This window comes from Chamaea fasciata, unplaced genomic scaffold (genome assembly GCF_029207755.1).
Source record: "Chamaea fasciata isolate MVZ Bird 193981 ecotype frontalis unplaced genomic scaffold, bChaFas1.0.hap1 SCAF_28, whole genome shotgun sequence".
Lineage (NCBI taxonomy): Eukaryota > Metazoa > Chordata > Aves > Passeriformes > Sylviidae > Chamaea > Chamaea fasciata.
In genome coordinates, this window is record NW_027094113.1 from 974,632 (window position 1) to 997,582 (window position 22,951).

General features: G+C 62.0%; 1 protein-coding gene across 5 annotated transcripts in view; it reads right to left on the reverse strand.

The window, feature by feature from the left end:
- NFIC (nuclear factor I C) overlaps positions 1-20,899 on the reverse strand; it is a 38,589-nt gene extending 17,690 nt beyond the window's left edge. For 2 of the 5 annotated variants that reach the window (XM_066205487.1, XM_066205486.1), the window contains exons 1-2: positions 18,258-18,805; positions 1,388-1,919 (exon numbers count right to left, since the gene is read on the reverse strand). In XM_066205487.1, coding sequence (XP_066061584.1) covers positions 1,388-1,919; positions 18,258-18,287 — 562 coding nt within the window. In that variant the 5' untranslated portion in view covers positions 18,288-18,805. Of the gene's footprint in view, positions 1-1,387; positions 1,920-18,257; positions 18,807-20,557 lie in introns of those variants that run through there. The other 3 variants (XM_066205485.1, XM_066205488.1, XM_066205484.1) reach the window with 3 other exon arrangements.
- Positions 20,900-22,951: the final 2,052 nt, after the last annotated feature.

The following is a 22,951-nucleotide window of genomic DNA, read 5'->3' on the forward strand; positions in this document are numbered from 1 at the left end:
GAGGGCCTGGTAGTCCTGCCACACCCCTCCCCTGGGTAGTGGGGGAGGTCACACGCCCACCCTGCCTCAGTTTCCCCAGTGACACCCAGCATGTCCCACGGGTGGCTGGGCAGAGTGTGTGCCCACCATGATTCACAACACTGGCGCCTGATTTGCTGGCACTGCCGACACCACGGTGGCCTCTGTGGTGTCACTGTCTGTCCCTGGGCTCTGGCCAGTACCAGGCAAAGAGCCACCAGTCTCACGTTTCCCCTGCCGTGGTGTTGATGAGGGTGGGCTCACGGGGCTGAGGGACATCACCTGGTGCTGTGGGCATGGGCAGGAGGTGCTGCCGGGAGGGACCAATATCCTGCTCCCGCCGCACACATGGGAAGCCTGGTCTGGCCAGAGGTGGCCATGAGCCCCTTGATCGCCCCTAGGGCTGTGAGTGACAGACCCTCCTGTCTGTGAACCAGCCCTGTGCAACAGTCCAGCCCTCACCCAGGATCACACAGTGTGTCCCCTAGGGGTGCTGGGAGAGTGGCAGGGTCTGTGGGGGACCCCAGCTGCTGACAGGGTGTCTGTGCCAGCATGTCAACAGCCAGGGACAACAAACCTGCCCAGGTAAAATACCTACTTATGAGCTTCCCCTTCACAGCATGCGGGGAGGTGACATGAGCTGGTGGTGAGGACAATGGCTCAAATTGAGACCTGCTACCCGCACTGCACATCATGACTCAGTTTCCCCCTTTTGACCGACAGCTTTGAGAGCATGTTTGACCCTCCTTGCTGCAGTGAAAGCAGCCTATTCTCCCAGCAGGTCCATGGGACCCCCAGGCAGGTGAAGAGCTGGGACCAGCATCCCCTCAGGGCACAGCAGGAGCTGCCCCCACCAACGTTATTGCCGTGTCTCACTGCCCCTGTCCCTGCTTTGGCATTGAGGGGTTTGTACCACAGCCCATTGCAAAGGGGCACTGCTAGACCTCTCCCAGCTCTAGCCCTTGAGGATGCACCAGGAACAGGCTGCCCCTTTCCCTGCCCAGGCTGCCCACCTGCTCCTCTCAGGTAGGCGCAGGATGTGGAGTTAGCTCTGGGTTTAACCCCCAAAACTCCATGCTGGGAATGCCCAGAGACAGAAGCATCCTCAGGGACCTTTGCGTCCTCCTGCTCTTGGGCAGCTGGGATCAGTCCTGGCTGGGGAGAGATGCCAGGGTGGGGAGCACCCACCCCAGAAGCAGTTTGGAGAGAGGGAAGCACTGCAAGGGCTGCAGTGGGAAAGGTGTTTGGGAGCAGTGCCCCCAGCTGGAGATGGGATGGGACAGATGGGGAAGGAAAGCTTAAACAAGCCCCGCAGAGCTGGCTGTGGCAGAGCAGTTGGGCTCTGCCCTGAAGGCAGACGAGCACCCACCTCTCTCACGGACGAAGTACGCCAGGTAGAGGTCGAGCTCCTTGACAGAGACGCTGATGTGGTGGGGCTGGACACAGAGGATGGGGTTGGTGCACTGGCCTGACTTGACCAGGCGCTCGCCATCGGTGCTCTCCAGCGGGATCCCTTTGAAGAGGATGACCATGACCAGGTCCAGCCGCCACACCTTGTCCGCCTGCCGCAGGCAGTCAATGCGGCGCATCTTGCCTTTCTGGTCGGGGTTGGAGAGGACGCAGCACGAAGGCTTCTTGCCCGTGATGGAGAGCACGAAGTCCTCGCGGCACTCGGGCCGGATGTCCTTGCGCAGCTTGGCCAGGAGGCGCGAGGCCCATTTCTGCTTCACCTCTGGCTTCTCACTCAGCAGCTCATCCTTCACCGCCCTCTCCTCATCCTTTGTCATCCTCTTCTCATGCTTCTTGAAGTACTTGCGCTTGCGGGCCTGCAGGTTGAACCAGGTGTAGGCAAAGGCCCTGACGTGGGGGAGCAGTGCCTCAATGAAGGGGTGGAACTCATCCTGTGGGAGCAGAGGGACAGGGGGTCACTCCTGGCCAAGTCCCTCCAAGCTCCCTCCCGGTGTGGCTGTGGAGCCCTGGGGACATGCCAGGCTCATTCCCATTGGGGTGCATCCCAGTGCAACCAGAAGAAAAAGCTGTGGCAGAGGCACATGCCCACCAGGGATGGGGATCCTCTGACTGCACAGCGAGTTTATCCCCATTCCAGCAGACCTCCATAAATCCCACTGGCTACCATTTTCCTGGGCCAACAACGTGTGGGGAGTGGCTGCACAATACTGGAGCCACTGCTGCAGGGGGACAGGCACCTGCACAAGGTCGGCCACCTCAGCAGCACCTGGACCCTCTCCCCTTCGCAGGATCTGCTCCCACCAGGTGCAGAAATCCCACCTGAAATCCCAGCTGACACTGTGCCCACCAGAGCTGCTGTGCCGGTGTCAGGTGCTGCCAGACTGCAAGATCCCAGTATCGGGCCCCCATGCCTGCAGCATGCCGGGTGCTCCTGCGGAAGCTGTGGGTGCCTTGGACCTCTCCACTCCCTCTGGACCAATGGGAAACTCCCCCAGTTTGCCCCAGTTGCAGCCAGCCCGGCGGCTGGCGCCTGGCCCGGCACACAAGGCGTGCTCTGACTGCCTTTTTCCATTTGGTGAGTGTTGCTGGATGAGTCCGGCCCCAAAAAGAAAACAAGGAAAATGCATCCCCCTCCCTGGCCCCTCCTTCCTGCATCCCATTTTTTTTTCCAATTTGGAAAATCAGTGCTTCCTGGCTGGGGGGGCCCACAAACCCACCATGGGATGGAAAAGTGTTGGGAGCCTTCCTGGTGAGGAGCAGCACAGCTTGGAAAGCAGCAGGCAGAGGTTTGAACATCCCTGTGTGTAGTCAGGGCAGCACCAAACTGGTCCCCAAGGGCAGGATTTGGCCCTTGGGGTCCTTCATGACTTTGGGGAGGAGGACGAGGAGGAGGAAGGAGCTCAGCTGGATTCCTGCTGCAGGGTGTCAGGGCTGAGAGGGAGGTGGCTGGTGACAACAGCCGCTGCCATGCCACAGGTCATGCCTGGGGAGGGTGCCAAGGGCAAGTGCTGCCCTGAGGTGAGGAGGTGGCCACGGGCAGGAGCTGGGAAAGGACAGACCTGTGGCTGTGGGATGGGGCGAGCACTCCAGATCTGGCCCCACTCATCCCAGGGCAGCAATGCCATTCCCTGGCTGAAGCAGCTGTGTCCCAGAGTGACCCTGCCTGGAGGGAACAATGTCCCCTGAAACAGGCTCCCAGCAAGGATCGGCCCCATACAGACCCTGCTAACTCTCACTTGGGCCCAAGTCTAGCACAGATCCCATTACCCCTAAATCTGCTCCCCAAGCACAAACCCTGACAACAGCCAGTGGGGGTCCCATGGCACAGCCCTGGGTGTCCCCTGAACCAGTGACCCCTACACAGACTCTGCTGTGACCTGGCACAGACATCCCAGAGCAGACCCCACTGTCCCTGAACCCAGCACAGATACCAGTAACTGCCAGCCCCAACTCCCACCACAGCCCCACTAACCCTCCCCAAAAGTCCCTCCAAGCACAGATCCTTCCTCATGGGACAGATCCTGCCACCTCTGGGGGCCACCAGCCCCTCTCTGGACCCACAGCTGTGGTTGCACAGGTGTTACCTCCCATGCCCAGCAAGGGACAAGGGACTGTACCTTCAGTGGGGAGCCCATTGTACCCATAGGGACCCAAATCTGCAGGCAAACCCATCCTAACCTTGGGGACCCGTCCCAGCCCAGGGTGCTCATCCTGCCAGAGGAACCCCTCCTTGCCTGGAGCACCCGTCTCTGCCTGGAGAACCTGTCCCCACTAGCTGCTCCCAGGGCGGCCACAGGGTCCGGTTCCCGCTTCCCTCCCCAGCAGCAGCCGCTAATTCAGTGCAGCTGGGCAAGGGCTGGGCATGTGTCTTAAATCAGGGAAGAAGGTCAAAGAAAAGTAAGACAGGAGCCGAAAAAAGCAGCAGTGAGTTCCAAAAACAATACTTGGCCGGGGCGGTGGGCGGCTGATCTTCCTTGGTGGCCGGTTATTCAGACGAGCCCGACAAATTGCTGCCATCCCCTGGCCCCGCCACCCTCCCCAGGCAGCCGGCGGCAGGGCTGGCCACAGGGCCGGGGGGGACACCACGCCATTGTCCTCATCGCTGCTCTCCCGCTTGGGAAGTCCCACCCCAGGCACCACTGCAGGGAAGCGTGGCAGGAACCAGGTTATCCGGGTTGGGTGAGGCAACACCCTAGGGTGCTGCTTGTGCTCACTGTGGGTGCCGGGGGGGGTGCTCGGCGCTCGGCCTCGGCATGGCAGCAGCAAACCCCAGTTTCTGTGCCCTCCCCTCCCACGGTGGGGGAGCATTCGCAGTTCCCACTTGCCCACAACTGAGACCCTCCAAAAAGCCGCTGCGTGCAGAAGCCTCTGTGGCCCTCGGTGGCCCCGAAGCCGTCGCAGCCCCCCGCCCCCGCCCCTCACTTCCCCGGGATTACGGCAGGCCGGGAGCTGCGCCCAAAGCCAATCAGCCCCTCGCCAACTTTCCCTCCTGCCCGGCTTAACCCGCGCCGCGATGCCGCGGTTAAGCTGCTTTAGCAGGGCAGGCGAGGGCGGCTGGGGGGCACCAGGACAACCACTCGGGAACGTCTGCTGGTGGGGGCTGAGGGGACACGCTAAGGGACGTGGGGCCCGTCCCGAACCGTGCAGCCAGTGAGTCCCTCGGCCGGGCACACCATGCCGGCTGGCAACAGCCGGCTCCACACCGCATCCACTTGGGAATGCAAAGGCAGGGATGCACTGTCTGTCCGTCCCAGCCCCAGATTCCCACCGGGTTCCTCCCATCCAGCAGTCCCAGTGCCGGCAAAGGACTGGTTAAGTGTTTCTCCTGCTGTTTTTCCTTTGCGGGGCTGGGAAGCAGAGACGTGCTGCAATACCCCAGACGAGGCTGCTCCCGGGGCATTTCCGGATGGGAATCTGGCAGTGGAGCCTGTGCTTGGGCCTCATCCAACCCAGGCTTGTAAAGCCCTGCAACCCAGGCATGAGCACGCCTGCGTCGGGTGCTGCCGGCCTCGCTCCGGGCCCCCCTGCACCCCCTTTCCAGGGGCTGCTGGAGCGCTGGCTTTCCATGCCAGGTGCTGTGACGGGAAACCGAGGCACGGGTCAAGCCCGGCTCTGTCTTGTGGTGGAGTGGGGAGAGGAAGGAGGGGATGCTCCGTGTGGAGCTGGGCATGCCATGGAGGATTAACTCCGCAGTCCAGCGCTTGGTAGCGCCAGGGATTGGGAAGGGGCACAGCTGAGGCGCTGCCTCATCCCGTGCTTCTGCCACGGGCTCGGCAGCGCTGGGGCTCTGCACTCCGGGGAGCTCATCCTAGAGACACGGGGGATGCTCTGTGCCACGCAGGGGCACAGCACCTGGCACGGGCGCCGTGGCATGGACTGGCCACCCTCCGAGCATTCTCCGCTCCAGTGCCTTGTCCAAACAGGTCGGGCTCAGTGAAACAGCCTGAATTTTCCAATGAAAAAAACCCGTTTCCTCAGGAAATTCCGGAGCAGTTTTCACGGGGGAGGCGCTGGGGTGAGGGGCGGAGGAGGAGGAGCGGGACGGGAGACATCTCGGCAGTTGGTTTTGCTCCCCACCAGCACGGCCTCGGCTGCGGGGAGGAGCGGGATGCCATCCCCACCGCGGGCAAGGCGCAATGCGGGACAACCTCACTGCATCGCAGCTCTGCAGGGACCACACAGAGTTTACTCTATGAAAGGATGCTCAGCTGCCTCTCCAGGAGCCGCACACCTCCGAACCGCTGCCGGCTCCCACGGCCGCTGCTCCTGCCAGGTCCCGCTCCCTGAGGCCCTGCGGGCCCGGGCAGGAGCTGGCAAGTCGGGCGCCGGGCTCCGTGCCCCCATGGGAAGCCTTGGCGTGGTGGCAGGGGGGAGTGCGACTACAGAGGTTCCAGTAATCCTGAAAATCCCACTGCCTTAAAAGGGCACAGTGGGGAACTTGCTTTCCCCTCACCAGAGCCTGCAGATGCCCTTAGCATGGACCACAGGACCTCTGGTAGCCGCTTATAACTGTTCTCCGAAGCGGCTCTGGGTAATGAGTTAACCTGGTAATGAGACCTGTTGCCGAGACAGATGCAAATGATTGGGAAGTGCTCATTAGAGGGGATGGAAGGAGGCACTTAGGCCCTGAAAGGCACCCAGCCCTTCCCGGGGCCGCCCTGCACCCTATTAGAGCCCATTTTACAATAATTGCTCCAGAGGAGGAAATCTATTTGGATTCATCATAAAGTATTTATTAACAAGAGCTTATTCATAATTTTTGCTGCTCGCCGGTGTGGCGCGGCCGGGCGTCCCGGCCTGCTCCTCATCTGAACGTGGTTTCCCCAGCCGGGGAGAGCGGCAGTGCTGCGCTGGGGCGGGGGCAGCGAGGCGGCGTGGGGGCAGCTGAAGCTCCCAGGGCAGGTACGAGCTGTGCAGGCCTTGCCTGTGCACACCCAGCCCCACGACATAGCTGCCCGTGGGGCAGAACACTCTGTCACAGGCACCTTCCCCCCCAGCTCCTGGCAGACCCAGCCCCTCAATTGCAAAACCCCTCCTGCAGCCCACGCCGGGACACAGAGCCTAGGTGCCCAGGGCATCTGGCTGGCACCACTGGCACAGGTGGAGGTGAAGGCAGGACACCGTGCAGCCTCCTCGCAGCTTCTCTCTCCAGGTCCTGTGGCTTCCTTTTTCTTTCCCCCCCAGGGCCAAGAGCATCCCCCGGCCAATATCCACTCATGGCTGGGGGATGTGGGTGGGCTGAACTGTTCCCACTACGGGTTCTGGTGGAAGAATGAGCAGAGATGGAGCAGAGAGGGGCTCCCATCCCCCATTTGCTGCCACGATGCTCAGCCCCGCTCAGGATCAGCCCAGGAGGGGGTGAGCGGGCTTTTACAACCCCTGGTGCTCACCATGCACCCAGAACCACGGTGACTGTGCACCCCTCACTGAGCTGCCCCGGGGTCCCCACACCTGGCGCTGCCCAAAACGCCCCGCCTGGTCCTCTGGAGCCACCCCAGAGCAGGCAGGTCCCCGCCGCCCCCGGGTGCCGGGCCGGTGCCCACCTGCCCGTGCCTACGTGCCGGGGCGGGAGTGGTGCCGGCGCTCGCCCTCGCAGGTGCTGCGGCTGCGAGCGGGGGTGCGGGGTGCGCGCCGAGGCCGCGGGTCACAGGAGGCCGCGGCGGCAGAGAACCTGCCAGTTGCTTTGGAAAACAGCAGGAAGAAAAGCAGCTCTCTTGGCAGCCCCGGGCTCCGGTGCCAGCGCTGCCTGGGCCCCCGCCAGCCAGCACAGCCCGTCCCGCAGACGGCAGCCGGGGGTGGCCCAGGTGGGATGGAGCCGGAGGGGGCTTCTCCGGTGGCACAGTACGTGCCCCGACATCGTGCCCAGCACAGCCTCTGGTCTGTCTGCGTGCACCCCCACCCCCGCAACAACTGGCATTGCCGGTCCACGGGTTCTCTAAATGCACCCCAAACCAGTGAGCAGCATGCCCAGCATGCAGGGAGGGGTACGGATGCCCCAGGGATGTATCCAGTAGAAACACGGCTAGTACTGGGTGGTGGAGGAGCCAAGAGGGTTCTGCCGAGGGAGAGTTGATGGTGTGAGAGCCCAAAGCCACTTGCTGCCTTCCTGGAGACTCACTTGGACTTCCCAGGTGCCTCAGTTTCTCCAGGTGCCGTCTCTACGTGTCCCCTTTGGGGTTTGGGAGCCGACGGCTCAGCCACTTCCCCAGGGTGACCCCACCTGCACCCAGGGTGAGGCGCTGCCTTTCCAAAAATAAGGAAACTGAGGCATGTCACCTGCCAGGCCAGCCCACAGAAGAGGCAGGATATGAAGGTGACTGCTGAGGTCTTGGAGAGGTCTGGAAGCAGCACAGGGGCGACCAGCCCATGGCCAAAGAGATGTCCCCTCGTCCTGGGAAGCATCCCATGGCCAGCAGCAGCAGAGCTACATGGCTTCCCAGCCAAACCCTCCCTGGGGCTCCAAGGAAGGGAAATATTTTATGGAACTGAGGAAAAAAAAAAAGCTTTGCCAACGGGTCCTGGCTCTGCTAGCTCCTCCACCCTGCCCTGCGTCAGCGTGGGGCCCTGGGGGTGGCCCATCCCCACCGTGCCTGCTCCTGGCGCATGGCGGGGGCTGCAGTCTATGAGACCCAGCACTTTGCCCATCCCAGGTCCCACGGTTTCAGCCTGGGAGCTGCCAAGATGTGACCCAGGGACGGAGTTTGTTCCTGGAGCGCAGAGGGAAACTGAGGCGGATGTGCTGGGGCCGGCAGCACCGTGTTCACTCTGGGGAGGGGGCACCACCAGAAAGGGTCCCTCCAGCCCCCACCCCCCCAGCCAGGCCCAGGGCTCTGAGCCTGGCTTTAGCCCCTGACGCAGGAGGTTTTATTTCCCTCCCAGCATATTTTTAGCCCTGCCTGCTTTGTCCTGGCCTTTCCGAGGGAGATTAATTCCCCCCCATCATGCACCATTAAAGGTGTAGGGGTGCAGAGAGGTGTCCTCAGCTTCCTCCTGGGGGTGCCTGCTGGGGGGGATTGGCGCTTGGGGGTATCTCTGTAGCCTGTGATGGGCAGTGGTGTGATGGGTTTGCGGGGCTCACTCCGCTGCAAATCCAATCCCTGGAGCAAGTCAGTGGTTAAAAATAGCCCCGGCCTTTTGCCGTGGAATCAGCGACCTTCCAGGAGGATCGGCCACCCTGGGGCCCTGGAGGTGAAGAGTTCATGGGCCTCCACCACAGCCCCAGGGCCTTTGCTGTGCCATGGATGTGCTAAAGGCTCAGCCTCTCCTCCAGCATCTCATCGGCTCCCTGGGCACTCAAGACAACCTGCCAGGACCCTCCACAGAGAGATGGAGAAACTGAGGCACGGGGTGGGGCCTAGAGATCAGAGGGGCTGGATGTGTCCCCAGAGGGTCTCCTCTGAGCCTGGCCAGGCCCTGAACCCTGAGCACTGAAGGATGGGACTGGTTCAACGGGGTGGAAGGGGGATGTTCATCCGCTTTCGGCAGCTCAGCAGAGCCTTCCTGGGGAGATTCAAAGGCTGAGCCCGGCTGGGTCCTATTTCGGGAGGGTTTTGGATGCCTCCCAAGCGACAGAAGTGGGTGGGGGCTGACCTGCACAAAGGGACTCTGTTCGAGACGCTGGGCTCCGGCAGTGCCCGGCGCGGAGGCTGGTGGCTGTGGCCGGTCCCCTTGTCCCCCATGTGATGGGTCAGCAGCCTGGGTTGGGGCAGGGGGCAAGTGCCCTCCTCCCGTGCCAAGTGCTGTTCCCCACCTGGATGTAAACGGAGGCCCGGGGTGGGACTGCCCTTGCCTCCCGGGTGCTGCTGTAACCGCTAAGTGACACTGCCATACCCTGGAGACGGCTGTGCCAACCTGCCTCGTGATGTGGGCTCCAACAGCCACCCGCCCTGGGCTACTTGCCCAGGCTGGCCCCGAGCCATCTCCTAGGGGAGTCCAAGGTCCCCCAGTGGGGTCGGGCGCTCTGGGAGCCAATATCCCTGTCACAGCTCCATGATGAAACAGGAAAAACCCCTCGACAGGCCGGATCCCACCAGTTCGATGCCACCGCAGGGCACTCCGGGGTACCAGCATACGAGCACCACTGGCCCTGGGACTGGGGGCCCTCCTGGATCACCTCACTCTCCCCCCACTGGCCACCTCAGAGCCTAGAGGGCTCCAGGAAGCTCACAGGGCCGCGGTGCCATGACCAACCTGTGCACATTGCACAGAGCTGTGAGCGCCCGCGGGCACTAGGAACAGAGAGCCTGGGATGGGATCTGAGGTCGTCACCAAGGTGATGCTGGGCAAGCCCCTGTCCCTGTCCCCACATGGGACACAGCAGTCATGGCTCAGCCCCGGCTGCTGCTGGTGACTCCTCTCTCCAACCAATTCCCCACCACAAGGCGAGGAAGCTGGTGAGCGCGTCCCGGTTCCCTCCGGCGGTACCTCAGGATGCGATGCAGTCATCGTTAATGCATCTGGACTCATTTATGGGGATGAGAAAATGTTTCCAGGTTTCCCACAAAGTCCCATTAAGATCCCAGTCCCACTCTATTTTTAGTGCCCTCATCAACAACGCCTTTCCCAGCCACCCCGGCGCTCCAGAGCCCCATGGGGCTGGCGGAGGCACCCTGGGCACACGCCTGCCTGGCTTTGCGGGGAGCTGAGCTGCACACAGACTGGGTGGCTGGAGGGGAGAAACCCTGGCCCTGCACTCCCCGACCCAGCAGCTTTGCACCCATGGCTGCACCCTGGGGGTGGGGGTGCCCCAGCCTGGCATTTGCTTGGGAGCAGAGGAAGAAAGAAACATGGTGGGAAGCCACAGAAAAAGCCACCCCAGGTCACTGCATCAGCGGAGGCTGCAGGACCCCACTCACCATGGAGGATGGAGAGCGGCTGGGTCTGAGCATCCCTGCAGGTGTAGAGTCACACCCTGCAGCAGCAGATTGTCACCTGGCGATGGCCAGTGGCTGGCCCAGCCAAGCTGTCCATCAGCAACCCCCAGTGCCCTGGCAGCGTCTCCTCCCAGGCAGCAGGTGCCCACACGGCACTCAGTGCAGCTGGCAAGGGCACGAGTATCCTGCCCTCGGCGCTGCACCCTCCCGGGCTATCTATAGCCATGACCTCAGCGAGAGCCGGGGCAGGACCCGGCAGCGCATCGTCCCTTCTTGGCAGGGCCACTGCCTCAGCCCCCACCCGGCACAGAACTGCCGCCAAGCCGAGGCTTTTATCCCGTACGTTTGCTAATCCGACAGGATTCGATGTCAGGGGCTGCCCACGGGAGGCTCACAAAGGCCGTTTCCAGGGGTGCTCAGCCAAGCGATGGAGAACGTCAGCCGGGAAGGGCAGACGGCGGTGCTGGGTGTCACCACGTTAGGTGACGGGGTCTGACCCTCGGGGGCTGGACGGGAGGGAATGTGTGTGACCCGGCTGCGAAGAGGTCGAGCAGGGGACGTCCTTGCGTAGGCAGGGGTGACATGAGGACACCCCGCAGCTGCGCCCCGCAGGCGTCGGGGTCACAGCCTCCCGCAGAGCTGGGGGTCGTGAGGAGGACCTGCTCGCTCTGCGCCAGCTGCCCCGGGGGAAGCGGGGAAGGGGTGGCCCAGAGGAGGGGAATTTCCCCGGCTTTTTTCTCCAACAAACTCCTTGGCTTGTGCAATTAGAGAAATTTGTTTAACAAACTCCCGGGGGAGCGGAGCGGGAAGGTGGGGTGGCGCGCGGCCAGGTCGCTGCTCACACAGGCCCGCTCCCTCCCCGCCTGCGCCTTTGATCAGCAGCGCACTGCGCCGGGGGACGGGAGCCGTTCCCTATGGCCGGGGCCACGACGTGCCACGAAAGCGCCCCGGACCCTGCGGACACGCTGCCCGTGGCAACCCTTTGCCACGTGTCCCCTCAACTGCTGCTTCGCAGCCCCCTCCGCTCATCACCCCCATTCCCATCTCCCTCGTGTTCGCCGGGGTGGCACGACCCTGGCACCCTGCCATGCTCAGCCTCCAACCTCCCGGGCCACAGGTGCGCACACGTGTGTGCCCCGCTGTGCCCGTGCGCAGCGCAGGCTCCGGGCACGCACTCGCCCGCTCGCTCCCGCTCTCTTTCTCATGCGATGCCATTTCCATCAAAAACTCTTTACTCGGCACTTTTCCTCCTCATTGGTATTCACGCTGCGCGCTCGCTGTCCTGGCGCACAGGTTACTAAAGGAGATTTTGCGGCACAGCGTGGCGGGGGTCACATTTCAGCCTGCGCCGTCTCGCTTTCCCAAATCGCTGGGCAGCAGCCAGGGACGGCGGGAGGGGGTGCAGGATCCGACACATCACAGCTCCCGCCAGGCAACCGTGGGACCAAGCGGCCTCGTCGCCTGTGGCAGCGGGGCGAGGCGGGCTGGCGGCGGCGGCTCCGCAGCGCACAGTGATGGGTGGCTCCCTGGGGACAGCCAGCAGGTCACCTGCACTCCCCGTCCTCCCGGCAGCCCCACGTGCCTGTGCAACGTGGGAGCACCTGGAAAAGGGGGTCTGAGCAGAGAGGGGGGCACACATTTGGCGTTGCCACCACCTGCCAGCACCCGGATGAGCCCTGAGTGACATCCACTGTGCCCCTGGTGGGACTGTACCCCCAGGATGACATCCTGGGGTGTGGAGGGTGCAGTGGTGCCTCCCTTTTTCAGGGCTGGTTTGGGGAAAGGGGAAGTATCTGGGTGGAAAATCAACATTTCTCTCTCATGGGCTTTTTTTTTTTTTTTCCTTTGAAAGCAAAAAGATTTCTTGGTTTTTCGTGATCAGAAACATGTTGGGGGTTTTTTTGGACAACAGCCGGTCAAATACCATTTTTTCCGTGAAGGGAATGCAGGGGCCCTTCGCAAGGAGAGTGAAAGACTTCTTAAAAAACAAAATAAAACCCCCAGTTTTAAAAGAAATCCACCTGGATATGGACTTGAACTAGCTCCCAGGGAAGAGGGGTCAGCAGGAGGGCTGGATCCCGGTGTTTCCGTGCCAGGCAGTGCTGCTGGAGTGGTGGTGGTGGTGGGGAGGGCAATGTCCACGGCAGGCAGCCCGAAGCCCAGACCTGGAAATTTTGCCCAAAATGCTGCTCAGCGCTGGCTGCTGGCCGGGGAAGGAGGATTAATGCGCTTTTAGAGCAGTGGTGAGTTAACCGAGAAATCAATCCTTGGCAGTGGCTGGCCCCAGGTCCCCCAGCGCGTGAGCACTGCCGCACCTGAGCCACGGGATCCTTTCCCAGCTCCTCTCCAGGACTTGGGAAGCTCCGGGTCTTGGCGGCCGGCGCAGGGCGTTGGGTCCTGGCCAAGCTGGCACAGAGCGCCCGGCCGCGGGGGATGCCTGCCCAGGGCCGACGTGACGGATGGCGAGCCCAGCCGCCCGCCCGGGTGTGAGCCAGGCCCTGGGATGCCCGGGGGTACCCCTCCCTGCACCTGGCACATCCCAGGGGTCTGCATACCCCCCTGGCAGGTAAGATCTCAGGGTGTTTGGCTGCCAGGGTACGGAGGGAGGCTGAGCTCAGGCTTTTGCCTGCACCAATTTGGTGCATCCAAAAGCTTTTTGGTACCGAGAATCCATGAGGATTTGGCACTGGGCACTCCTGGCCCACCCCTGGTGAAGGGGTGCCCCACTCAGACTCAGCCCCACCAGCAGCCCTCAGCCATGATGTGCGGATGTCACCAGCGATGCCACATGATTCTGGCAGGGCTTGGCCCCCACTGATGCCCTGGCTGCTCCCATCGCCTTCACCACCCTGCCTCGACCTGCCCGGCACACCCCAGGGAGCTGTGGGAGAAATCCTCTCCCCATGGGTCCCTAAGGAGCACATCCCTGCCACCCCAGGGCCCTGCCTACACTTCTCAGCTTGGGCGCAAGGACTGATGGGGACAGCAGTCCCCCCAGCCCCCTCCCACGGGCAGCCAGCCCCATTGGAGATGCTCTTTGCTGGCACTGCCATCCCTAAACAGAGGAGCCACAGCACGACTGGGGGTGGCAGGCAGCGTGCCAGCTTCACAGGGAGGGATTTTACCTCCCCGACAACCCTCCTTCTTCCCCTCCAGTGAGGGACTCTGGAGATGCTCCCCATCACTGTCACCATCCCCATCCTGCCACCAAAGGCTTGGCTTGTGGCTAGAACAGGTGCAGGCACAATGGGAGTGATGGGGGAAAATGGGCACCCCTTGGGCTGCAGGGATGTGCCCAGGGGCCTGGCACAGGGATGGCTGGCACAGGCACCATCAGGCAAGGAAGGCGGGTGAACAGGCAGGGCAAGCTGTCCTTGTTCCTGGGGCCATTCCCAGAGAGCCCTGCCTGGAATGGACCTACCTCTACCACCTCCAAAGGCAGGAGACGCTGACCCTCCCTTCCCCTGTGAGTACCAAATCTCTATTCAGGCCCACCTCACCGTGCACAGCCCTGGGTTGGGACAGATCCCTTGGTGCCACCGTGGCAGTTCTCCCCTGGGCCCTTGAGCTCCCCATTCCAGGGCTGCCCAGGGCTCCTTGGGGAGCCGCCTTTCCCGCTCGTTGCCGTGCGTTGATAAGGGCTGGCTGGGCCGGCCCTTGCCACGGTTCCTCTGCCCAGTGAGCCTTGCCACGCCAGCACTGCCCTGGCCACAGTGTCCACGCCACCCCTGCAAGGGTGGAAAACTGCCGGGTCAAAACAGGATCAGACTATGGCTCCCAGCATCCATCCCCAGTCCTACCAGGCTCAGGGGAATAGAAAAACGCCAAAGGGAGCTGTTCCCAATTGCTCCAAGAGCTCCAGGCAGTGCTCTGGGCTCTGGCAGCTGGCTTTGTTCAGCAGTCTGCAAAGGCGCGTGCACACCCGCAGCGCTGGGCACGCGGTGGGATCACTCCCTGTCCTGGTACGGAGGGAACTGCAGGCATGAGGGACCTGAACCACGGTCAGGGGGGGAACTGTGGGCAGGGCAAAGCTGCTCAGGGAGGAGAGAAATCGGCAGGTACCTCAAAAAAGGGTGGCTGATTTACTGCACGAGGCCCCAAACAAGTTCAAGGTGATGAGGGGGAGGGCGGCACAGCGCGAGCGCCGGCCAGCAGCCCCTCATGCAGCTGGCTTTACCCCGTCCGCCTCCCCGCATGCCCATTCTGGCCCTCCAATCCACCATCAGAAACCTCACTGAAAACAGGATCTATTTTTCCTGGGTGAGGATTTAAGATGGGATCAGGCAGGAGCGGTGGGTGCGAGCAGCGGGGCAGGGCTCGCCAGGGCAGGCGGGCACGGCGTGGCGGGCGCCGCGGGGAAAGCGAGGATCTCCCGAAGGTTGCATTTAAAGAACAGCCTCATTGTTTTTCCCAAACAATACTCAGCAGATGGGAGAATTGAAAGTGTGTTGCAACCTTCCCTCTCTTCCCCCGCCATGCCCGGCTTGCTGCTCCCATCCTTTGGCAGCCGATCTGAGCTCCCGGCTGGAAACCAGTTCTCCGGAGCTACTGGTGGAGGGGGTGAGCACCGGTGCTGAAAAGCCCCGGCGCTTTTGGGGAGGGAGTTTGCCAAAGGATGCCCCATGAGATGTGCCCAACAGGCAGCTCCCCTCTCCAGCCACGTGCCTGCAGCAGCGGTGGCAGCCGAGTGATGTGCGGAGCCCGGCCACGGCCGGGAAGAGGTGGGATCTCCTTGGATGCCTGGAGATGTGGCTGTGACCGTGCCACGTGGCCGCAATGCTTGTGGCAGCCCAGCTCCACCCCCCAGGCCCCGAGCTGTGCCCGTTCGCTGGTACCGAGGTTTGTGCCAGGCCAGTTTAGCCAGACACTCCCCGATGCCCCTCGGATGCTGAGCCACTGACTGTGGCACACACGGGGGTCCCTGCCTGGCCACTGGCTCTCAGTCGGGCAGTGCGGGTGCATTGCCTCTGCCATCCCAAAATCAGCTTTGCACCCCTAGCATGGAGCCTGGGGAGAGGGAAGAGGGTCTCTGACCAGACCCTGACGGGATGCCCAGATTCCAACATCGCGGCTGCCTTGGAGGATGGCGCCCATCTCACTTCATTCCCATCCTGTAGGTACCAGGGTGGGGGGCTGGGGGTGTGCTGGGGGCACTGCCAGGTACCAGGCACAAGCCAGAGGTGTAGGGGCATCACCAGTCGTAAAATTTGCAATATTCCCCCACCAGAAGTATCCCAAGCCTCCCCCCACTGCGGATCCAGGAGCCAAGGATGACCGTTACGGCTTTGGAAATCCCTTCGGCTTCTCGGCAGCAGCTCCCAGGGGACACATGTGCAGGTCCCTGGCAGGTGCTCAGCTCCAGGGTTATTTTGGAGCCTGGGCAGCCGGACACCCCCCGCACCCCGCCCTGCTTCCCCGTGGGCAGGGTGAGGCCTTGTGCGTGGCGGCGGTTCCGGTGCTGCTTCCCTGCTAATCTAGGCAGCTCCCTCTTGACTTCCCGGCCTGTCCCTGATGGGGGACAGAGGTGAGGTGCGGAAGAGGGAGGAAGTCCCCAAGCAGGGACACAAGAGCTGGGGAGGGCACAAAGCCACCCCGTTGCCAGACGGGAGACACGGCCGAGGCCGTGGCCAGGAGCGTGTCACGGGCGATGACTTTGCCAGGGCTATTTTGGTGCCGCTGGGCTCTCCAGCTTGGGCCTGTTCCGGCTGGGAAGGGCGCCTGCCTGAGGGGTCCCGCGGTCCCAGCGGCCGTGCCGGGCTCCAGGGGCTGGCAGTGGTGGTGGCGGGGAGATGCGCAAAGGCTAAGGCAGGGCGGCTCCCGCGCACGTTCCAATGTATCCACATCACCATCCGCAGCTCCCGAGCCCGGGCGAGCCTGCCCGCCGCGCGGGTGGGATGGGAACGGGAATGGCTGGGCTGGCGGTGGGGGACGATGGCTGGTGCCGTCCGAGCCGGGCTGGATCGGAGCTCAGGCTATGTCAGGGTGAGGGGGAGGACTCCAGAGCCTTCCCCGTGCCCAGGCAGTGGGGCAGAGGATCCGTGGAGGAAAAACCAGCTCCCCTCCGTCGGCCAGGAGGAGTGCTGGGAACGGCACGGGTTGGTGAGAAGGGCTCCTGCCAGCCCCGGCCCGGCCAGCAACCGCACGGCTTCCCACATCACACCAGCACCGTGAGCTGGCAACAACAGGCGCTGCCAACCCAGCACCAGCTGGAGACTGGGAGGGTTGGGAGGTGGTGGGACCCCTGGGACGGATGGAGTCAGGGTGGGAAAGGCGGGATGGCAAGGAAAGGGAAAAGAAGAAAGAAAAGGAGGGAAAAAAAAACCAAGAAAAAAGAAAAGAGAAAAAAAGCACGAAACCAAGCAAGCAAGAAAGAAAAAAAAAAAATCAAGGGAAAATAAAAAAGAAAAATAAGAAGGAAAAAAAGAAAAAGCAAAAATAAAATATAGAAAGAGAAAAGGAAAGAATAAGAGTAAAAAAAAAAAAAAAAGAAACAAAAAGAAAGAGAAGTAAATAAGCCAGATTGAGGTGTGACCCTTGCCAAGTCAACCACACGACAGGGAGCACCACCTCAGGGTCATCTGAGCAGCCCCGGTACTGCCCACCCTGCCCGTGTCCTCAACAGCCTCAGCTGCTGCCGGGGAGAGCCGGAGCCAGACCCTGCACTGCCCCCACGCCTCACAGTGCCATGAGGGGACCCCCACGGGCAGCGGAGCCCAAGCCCCGAGGTAGAGCCAGAGCCAGTCCGGAGCTCCGTCCCCAGGGAGGGGTCTGGCACGGGCAGGGGGGTCCTGTAGCAGCACCCCCTCCCCACGGCAGAGCCCCTGCGGGGTGCAGCACGAGGCTGGGCCCAGAGCAGGCAGCGTCTGCCAGCAAGGAACAGGTTACGAGGTGGGGAAAGCTGCCTGCTCAATAATTAAATAAATATCAGCGATCAATAAGCACAATGCAAAGGCAGAGCCGCAGTGGTCGTGCTGTGGGCAAGGGGGGGGTTCCTGAATCTCCCCCCTGTGGCCATACCGACTGTTGGGGGGAGATTTCGGGGACGCCCCTGCACCGTGGGCCCAGGCACAGCCACCCTGCCGCGTGCCATTGGACCACGGCAGCGTGGCCTGGGGTGACACCAGTGTCCCCACGCACGGCTTGGGGCTGCCCCTCGTCACCCTGACACCCCGATGGGGACTGGCATCACCCCTCATCTCGGATACTGAGGGGGTGCCCCCCACATCCTGCTGTGCACAGCCCCCCCTGCCCTCTTGCCCGCCAGCGCAGCGTGGCATGGCCGGGTGCACGTTGTCCCAAAGTTGGAGGATTTAGAACAAAATGCCTGTGCCCCCCCACACCCCTTGCACCCCACCATGTGCAGCTAGACTGGGGGGGGGAAGGAAAAAGTTTCATACTACGTAAGAGACAGCACGGCCGAGCCCGAGCCTGCAACGCCGAGCCCCCCCAGGCTCCCCGAACCCACCGAGGACCCCCTGCACCCCACGGTGTCCCCCCTCACCCCCGAAGCTGGCGGCTTCCCCGCACCACACACCTCTGAGCGCAGCAAACAAAAAATAAAACCCAAACCACAACGCAATCTTCCAACCCCCCCCACGCCCCAAGTGAAAGTGAAGGCTGAAAAACCCAAAAAGCACCAGAAACACCATTAAAAAAACCCTGCAAAAGGCGAGGGAGGGGGACAAAAGGGGAACGCGGCTCCTCTGAGCAGCCCTGCACGGCCCCAACCCGCCTTTCTCTGTTATGATTATTTTTAGGGAGGGGGGTGTTGCGCTTTTATTTTTTTTTTTTTTTTTTTTTTTTTTTTTTTTTTTTTTTGTATTGCAACTGCTAAAGTCTGCTGCAGCGAAAGGAGCAAATTGGGGGGAGGGGGAAACGCGGGGGGGTCCCGGTTACCTGGGTCAGGCAGAGAGGAGACGAATACATCCCGAGCCGTGCTGGGAAAGTGCCTAATTGCAGGGCTGAGACTCGAGGCGTAAAAGTTACTGAGTCATTTCGGAGGCTGGAGCAGTCCGGGCGTTTTTTCTCTCTCTCTCCTCCGGAGCGGCTCTGCGGGGCCCGGGGGGGGGCAGCCGGGCACGGGGGGGCGGCCCCGCGGGAGGGGGGGCCGAGGAGGAAATAAAAAGATTCCAACTTCCACCCCCCCGCCAAAAAACTAAAAAGAAAAAAAAAAAAAACAAAACCAAAACAAACCAACCCTTAAAAAAAAAAAAACAAAAAGCAAAATTCCCCCCCCCCCTTGGAAAATAAAGCGCTTTTTTGTTGTTGTTGTTGTTTGTTTGGGGGTTTTGGGGAGGCGGTTTAAAGAGGCAGAAGGGTCATCCTCGCCCCGGGGGGGGGGTCGGGGGTCCGCACCCAGCCTGCAGGCACGGGCGGCGGGGAAGTTAGAAGGGAAGCGGCTCCATCCGAGACCCGGGCAGCGGAGAGGGAGAGAGGAAAGAAAGAATGAGAAAATGAAAAAAAAAAAAAAAAAAAAAAAAAAAGACAAAAAAAAAAAAAAGAGCGAGGAATGAAGTGACGTTATGAAAAAAGCCCATCCCAAAATATTACATCCCATTTAAAGATGTAGGAACCCCCTTTGGCTCGCAGGGCCGAGGCGCTGCGGGGCAGGGGGGGCGGGGGAGGGACGGGGCCCCCGCGGGACAGCGAATCCCCCCTCGCCCCGGCGCGGCCAGCGCCGAGCGCCCGGCTTTGGGTATTTAGGGGGTTCTATTTTTTAATTTTTAATTTTTTTTTTTTTTTTTTTAAATTTAACTTAACGGAGCCAATCCGGCGATGGGAGAGAAAAAACCCTGCAGATTCATGTACAACTTCTGGGCAGCGGCCCCGGCGCGGGGGGTTGGTAGCGGTGTTACTGCCCGCACCCAGCCCTGGTGCGGAGGGGCCGCCTCGCCGGCCCCGCGCTGCCTCCGCCGCATCCCGCTCATCCCGCGGAGACGCTTAATCCCCCCCACCCCGCGCATTATTTAACCACCGACAGTATCACGGTGCCACGGGCAGCCCCGCGCCCCCCCCCCCCCCCTCGTCCCGGGGAGCCCCGCAACCACCCCCGCACAAAGAGAGCAGGAGACGAAAAAAGCGGAGCCTGCGCCCGGCAAACTCCAAACCGCAAGTTCTCACTCCGCAAGCCCCGGCCCTGGCCGATCGCGGGCGCTAATGACGCTAATTAGAGAGCGCGCGGGGAGCGCCACGGGCGGAACACAAAGGGGATCCCCGGGCACCTCCCGGGCCGGGGGGGCCGCGGCCCGCTCCCCTCCCGCACCCGGGGTCGCCGCTCCCTTCAGAAACATGACCCGCAGCGCGGCCACTCACGGCGCGGAGCCGCGGCTTCAGCGCTGTCTGTTTCCCCCCCCCCGAAAATAAGAAAACCGCTTTTTTTTTTTTTTTCCTCTTTTTTTTTTTTTTTTTTTTTTTTCCCTCCTCTGCGGGGACAAGCCCTCGCAGCACCTCTCCCCGCACAACTGATTTTCACTCCCAACTTCTGCCGGCCGCCGCGGCCCCTCCCCGCCCGGGGCTGGGGTTCACCCCGCATACTCCCCCCGCAGGGACATCCTCGTCCCCAGGGGACGCGGCGGCTCCGCGCAAACTTGGCCGGGCGGGCCCGCTCCCCGCATCTTCCCCGGGGCGGCTCGGGCCGTGTCGCCGCGCTCCCCCCGTGGCCTGGCAGGAGGAGAAGCGGGCGAAGCCCCGCACAGCGGGGCCGGGTGAAATGTTTTTATTCTCACATCGAGGACGGTGATTCCCCTCTCCCACCCCCGTACGGGCAGGGCGGCCCCGCGCAGCGCGGATTTGAGCGCGACCCTCCCGGGCGTCACTTCCAAGTTCAAGTCGGTGCGGCTGGCGGCCTCTCCGCCCCTTTTTTAGCGGCCATTTTCAGCTCCATCCAGCCCTCCGCTGGCTGCGGAGGCTCCCCCCGCGCCGCGCCGCGACCTCCCCGCCGGGCGGCTCCCGCCGCCGCCTCCGCCCCCCGGTACCGCGGGGCGGGTGGGCAGGGGGAGGAGAGACGGCGGCAGCTTCCCCCCGCCCGCCCCCGCCGCCCCGCGCCCCCCCGCCCCGGCACCGTATTAAACTCTCCCCGCCGCCCCCTCCCCGAGAGCAACTTTTGCTCGTGGGGGCACCCGCAAACACGCGCACACGGGGGGTTGAAGGGGAGAGGGGGGAAGTAGAAGAGAAAACGAAAGTGTCATGGGACCTACCATCGCCAAGTGCAATTAACGGGCTCCAAGTTGCTGCGAAGCGCAAAGCAAAGAGGATGGATGGGCTGGTTTGGGATTTTGGTCTAAAACGTGTGTTTTCCACCGCGCCGAAGGAGGAGGAAAAAAACCGCTGCCCCGCGAAAGAATTAAAAAATTAAAAACCCAATAATAACAATAACAGTGATGGTAATTATAGTAAAAGTCCTCCGAGGCCAGCGGCACAGCACAGTGTCCCCCGCGGGCGGTCACCCTCGCTCCGGCTCCGTCGCGCTGCCGGGGGCCATGCTCCGGGCGGGGGGCCGGGCTGCGGGGCGGGGGGCGCGGGGCGGCGGTGACGGGCGGCGGGAGCGCGGAGCCCGCGCCCGGCCCGGCCTTATGCGCTGTGGGGGTGGCGGGGCTGGGGGATGGCGGGGGGGGGGGGGGGGGGGACGCGATGGGTATTTTTGGAAGGCAAGCAAAAAAAATTTTTTTGGGGGGGGTAAAAAATTTAAAAAAATAAAAATTAAAAAAAAATTAAAATAAAGCCCGGGAGCGGGGCGGGCGGGCGGCGCCTACGGCAGAGCAGCGCGGGCATCCCCCCCGCTCCCCCCCGGCGCAGCCCCAGTCCGGCCGGGCACGGCTCCTCCTCGCAGCCCGCAGCGCCCCGGCTCCATCGCCGCCGCCCCCGCCTCCTCCTCCTCCTCTGCCTCCTCCCCTCGCCCGGGGCACCGGCGGCGTTGCGGCGGGGACGCTCCCGGTGCGGGGGCGGGGAGGGAGGAGGAGGAGGAGGGAGAGAAGGAGGTGGTGGAGGAGGAGGAAGGCTCCGGCCCCGCTCGCCCGGCAACGCGACGGTGGCCCCCGGATGGTGCGGGTAGGTGGCGGGGGCTGCGGCGCGGCCCCCCCGGGGCCGGCTGGCTGCGGGGCCGCCCCTCCGGCCCTGCCTGGCGCGGGGGGGGGGGCGATGGGGGGGCGCGGCCCCGGTGCGGAGCTACCGCAGCGCGGGGAGGAGCCGCGGGCAGCGCCGGGCCCACCGCCCGCCCCCGCCCCGGGCATCCCCCGGACACCCCCGCTCAGCCCTGGCCGCCGGCCCCCAGGCCGGGCATCCCCTGGGCGCGCACGGCTCCGGCCCCGGCTCCGCGCTGCGGAGACTCGCCCTCATCCCCGGACACGGATACACCTCACCACCCTGGTGCGGACACCCCCCTGGTCACCCCAGTCCCCCTGGTGCGGACATCCCGCTGTTAACCCCCGCCGCCCCTGTTCCTGGAGGCAGAAGCCTCCCCGTGTCATCCCCCTGCCACCCCCACCTCCGGTTGCAGACACCTGCCCTGGTCACCGTCCCTGCCACCCCCCTGTCCCTGGGGGCAGACCCCCCCCCCCCGGCCGTGTCCAACCTCGCTCCCGACTCCAGCTCTCTCGAGCATCCTCCATTCCTGCCCCTCCATCCCCTCCAGGGCTCCCCACTCATCCTTGTCCCCCCATGCTCTCGTGTTCTCCCCAGCCTTCCCTTCACCCCTTCCCAGGAACATCCCCGGATTCCCCCTATCTCTTAAAGCCACAGGCTGCTTTGCAGCCGGGGCTGGGCGGGTTGGGGCCTTTGCCCCCTCTCCAGTCCCACTCAAAAGTTGGCAGTGACCCGGGCACTGGGTTTGGTCCGGGAGACGTGAAGGACTTGTTGGGGGAAAGTGATTCCCTCATTTCTATCGACCCCTTTTGTGTCTGGACCTGGATTTTTAACCCTTGTTATCGAGTAATCCTTTAATCTCTTAATCCTTTCAAATAACCATATTTTTCTATAGGAAGGCCACAAAAATTAGATATTTTTTCAGTTTGCTGCGGGCCGAAGCACGCATCGTGTGCCTGGATTTTTCGGCACGCTCCATAGTCCTGAACAAACAGGAACGTAATCTCCGTCTGCCTCGAGCTCAAATGGTTTCAGTGTGATAAATAATATGCTAAATATTTTATTATATTTTTTAAAAATAAAATTAAAGCAAACTAGTCAGTCTTTTCACTAGTTTTTATTCCATAATTTTCTCCCTCTTTTATATATATATTTAAATATATATATGTATATATTTAGGGGGGTACTCTGCGCCTGATCATTTTTACAAGGGCTCAGCTCAAATTTAGCAGGGATTTTGGATACATGGGAGGTTTACTTTTTCCATCCCCCATATCTCCCTTGCCCACCACCATGCATACCAAGATGCTGGACAATAATTTGTACATTCACAGGATATTATATTGTATTATATTATATATATTATATATATTATATATATACATATATTTTCTGAGTTATTTGTCAGACACAAGCACGGCCATCGGCCTTATGGAAATGAGATCTAATTTTATTCCAGCTGTCTATAAAAAAAAAAAAAGGAAAAATTCTTTAAATTTAAAACCTCTAGA